The following is a 2,117-nucleotide window of genomic DNA, read 5'->3' as shown; positions in this document are numbered from 1 at the left end:
AGCCGAGTTCACAATAATACATCAAGATGAAACAACAGTGAAGAGTCCATGGGCTAATAGTGGGTTTGAATCTTCCTTCGATGAAGCAAATGCCCGGGGCCCTCGGCTATGCAGCCTTTGTGACGGCACAGCACTTTAATTTATTTCCTTTGTATAGTGAGACATTGTTTCTTTTTGTTAAATGTTTCATGATCTTTTCTTTTTCGCTCTTGACAGGATGTAAATTATGAACACGGTAAGAACATCAATAAAAAATACCGCCTGTGCCTTGAAGAGCCATTGCCCTCAGACCCAGTCTTCTTAAAAAGTAAAGGCGTAGACCACCCCGACCACAACAATGTTTCCAATAGTGGCAATAATGGCAATCCATAACAATATAGCGTCATTGGAGGACCTGGCTGGCTCTTCCGGAGGGATCTGGGCAGATGAGGCAGCATGGACGTTGGCCGATGAGTTGAATAAAGAATATTCTGTTCCAAATTCCTCATTCGGAGAGTCCATAAATGCTCCTCCCATCACAGGGAGCTGTGGAGGGAAACAGAGAGGTGATTAGTGTGGCATTCTTAAAGGGGAACTCTGCATAACTATAATTTATAGATTTATAGTGTATAAAATGCAAGCAATGCAGCAACATCTGCAGAGGAACACTGTTCTAGGTGATGCTTAGGAAACATTTTTATCTGGAATTCTGAGAATAAACCAATAGGAGGCAGTATAACATACCTGCATTCTTGAACATATGAGGCAGTATTACAGTAGTTATATTCTTTTACACAGGTGTCACGGCTGAGGATGGGGAAAACCCTCAGCCGTGCGATGCCCGAAGATGTTAGGCTGCTCGGCCAGGACGACAGGATTAGGGAGCAGGTCACCTCCTAAAGCGTCCCTAACCTGACCCTAACTCCTAGCTGCATGGGCCGACCTTGAAGGTAGGAGGGCCCAGGCTCAGGAACCTTGGATCCCTAACTCACCCTCCGACCGGTCCCTGAACTAGGAGTCAAGGTAAGACGGCCTGTTCCTTCTGGACACGGAGGAACAGGGGTCTCACTGGCCAAGCTACAAGGAATGGGGAAACACATACAACATAAACAGCCCATGGATATGGCAGGAGGATGAAAAGCACTTCCACACCTACCTGCCACAGACACACAGACTGGATCCCGTGCAATACAAGCTAGTGTCCACACCCAAACACCAATGGACACAGCACACACACAAAAACACAGGAACCCAGATCCATAGGTGCATAACATAACAAGGAAAACATCAAGTGGACATCACATAAACTTAAGAATAACAATTTGTTTTATGACCACAAGGGTGGCCCCCACTGGCAGATGTAAATAAAGGGGAACTCTGCATAACTATAATTTATAGATTTATAGTGTATAAAATGCAAGCAATGCAGCAACATCTGCAGAGGAACACTGTTCTAGGTGATGCTTAGGAGACATTTTTATCTGGAATTCTGAGAATAAACCAATAGGAGGCAGTATAACAATGGTTATATTATTGTACATACTGTATAAGCAATACTATGTTATTTATATTCTTGCACATAGAGGGAGTATTAGCAGCTGTTCATAGCAGCTAGAGAACTGGGTCTTGTTTTAAAGCTGATAATCTAAGGATAGTTTTACAGACCTGGCATTGTTGGATATGGCCGTCTGCTCACTGGACCCTTTGACTATAATGGAGTCTGGCGAAAATCCAGCCACTACCCATCAAATTTGCTGAGAACTGGCTGAAAAAAAAAACACTGCGCACTGGCATTCTCATCCGGAAAAAGCCTGCTGAATCATCAAATGTGAAACTAGCCTAAGCTTTAAAATAAGACTGGGATCATAATGTTAGAAAACATACAGCCAGGAAAAGAACCTCTACTTCTTGGTGTTGTTTTAAACTTATATTGTCAGCTTTAACACAACACGTGGGTCATAACTCTAGCTGCTATAGAGCCTGAGATATAGTAAGTTAAGCCGAACAGCCTGCCGAAGTTCTCCAGACCTGGCATTGCCAGGTATGGCCGTCTTCTCGCTGGACCCATTTGACTATACTGAGGTCTGGCAGAAATCCAGCCAGTACCTGGCAAATATGCTGAGAACTGGCCGGACAAA

At 44.0% G+C, this 2,117-nt stretch overlaps 1 protein-coding gene across 1 annotated transcript; it reads right to left on the bottom strand.

Annotated features, from left to right (window-relative positions):
- Nucleotides 1-300: 300 nt before the first annotated feature.
- Nucleotides 301-534, bottom strand: C11H14orf132 (chromosome 11 C14orf132 homolog; the record flags this gene model as incomplete). Its single annotated transcript, XM_044272421.1, has 1 exon — nucleotides 301-534. A coding segment is annotated over one exon (234 nt), but the record flags the coding sequence as incomplete, so codon positions are not given.
- Between the last annotated feature and the right edge of the window lie 1,583 nt (nucleotides 535-2,117).

The sequence above is a fragment of the Bufo gargarizans genome, chromosome 11 (assembly GCF_014858855.1).
Source record: "Bufo gargarizans isolate SCDJY-AF-19 chromosome 11, ASM1485885v1, whole genome shotgun sequence".
In the NCBI taxonomy this organism is placed as follows: Eukaryota; Metazoa; Chordata; class Amphibia; order Anura; family Bufonidae; genus Bufo; species Bufo gargarizans.
Note: the sequence above shows the minus strand (reverse complement) of the source record. Positions and strands in the feature narration are given on the sequence as shown.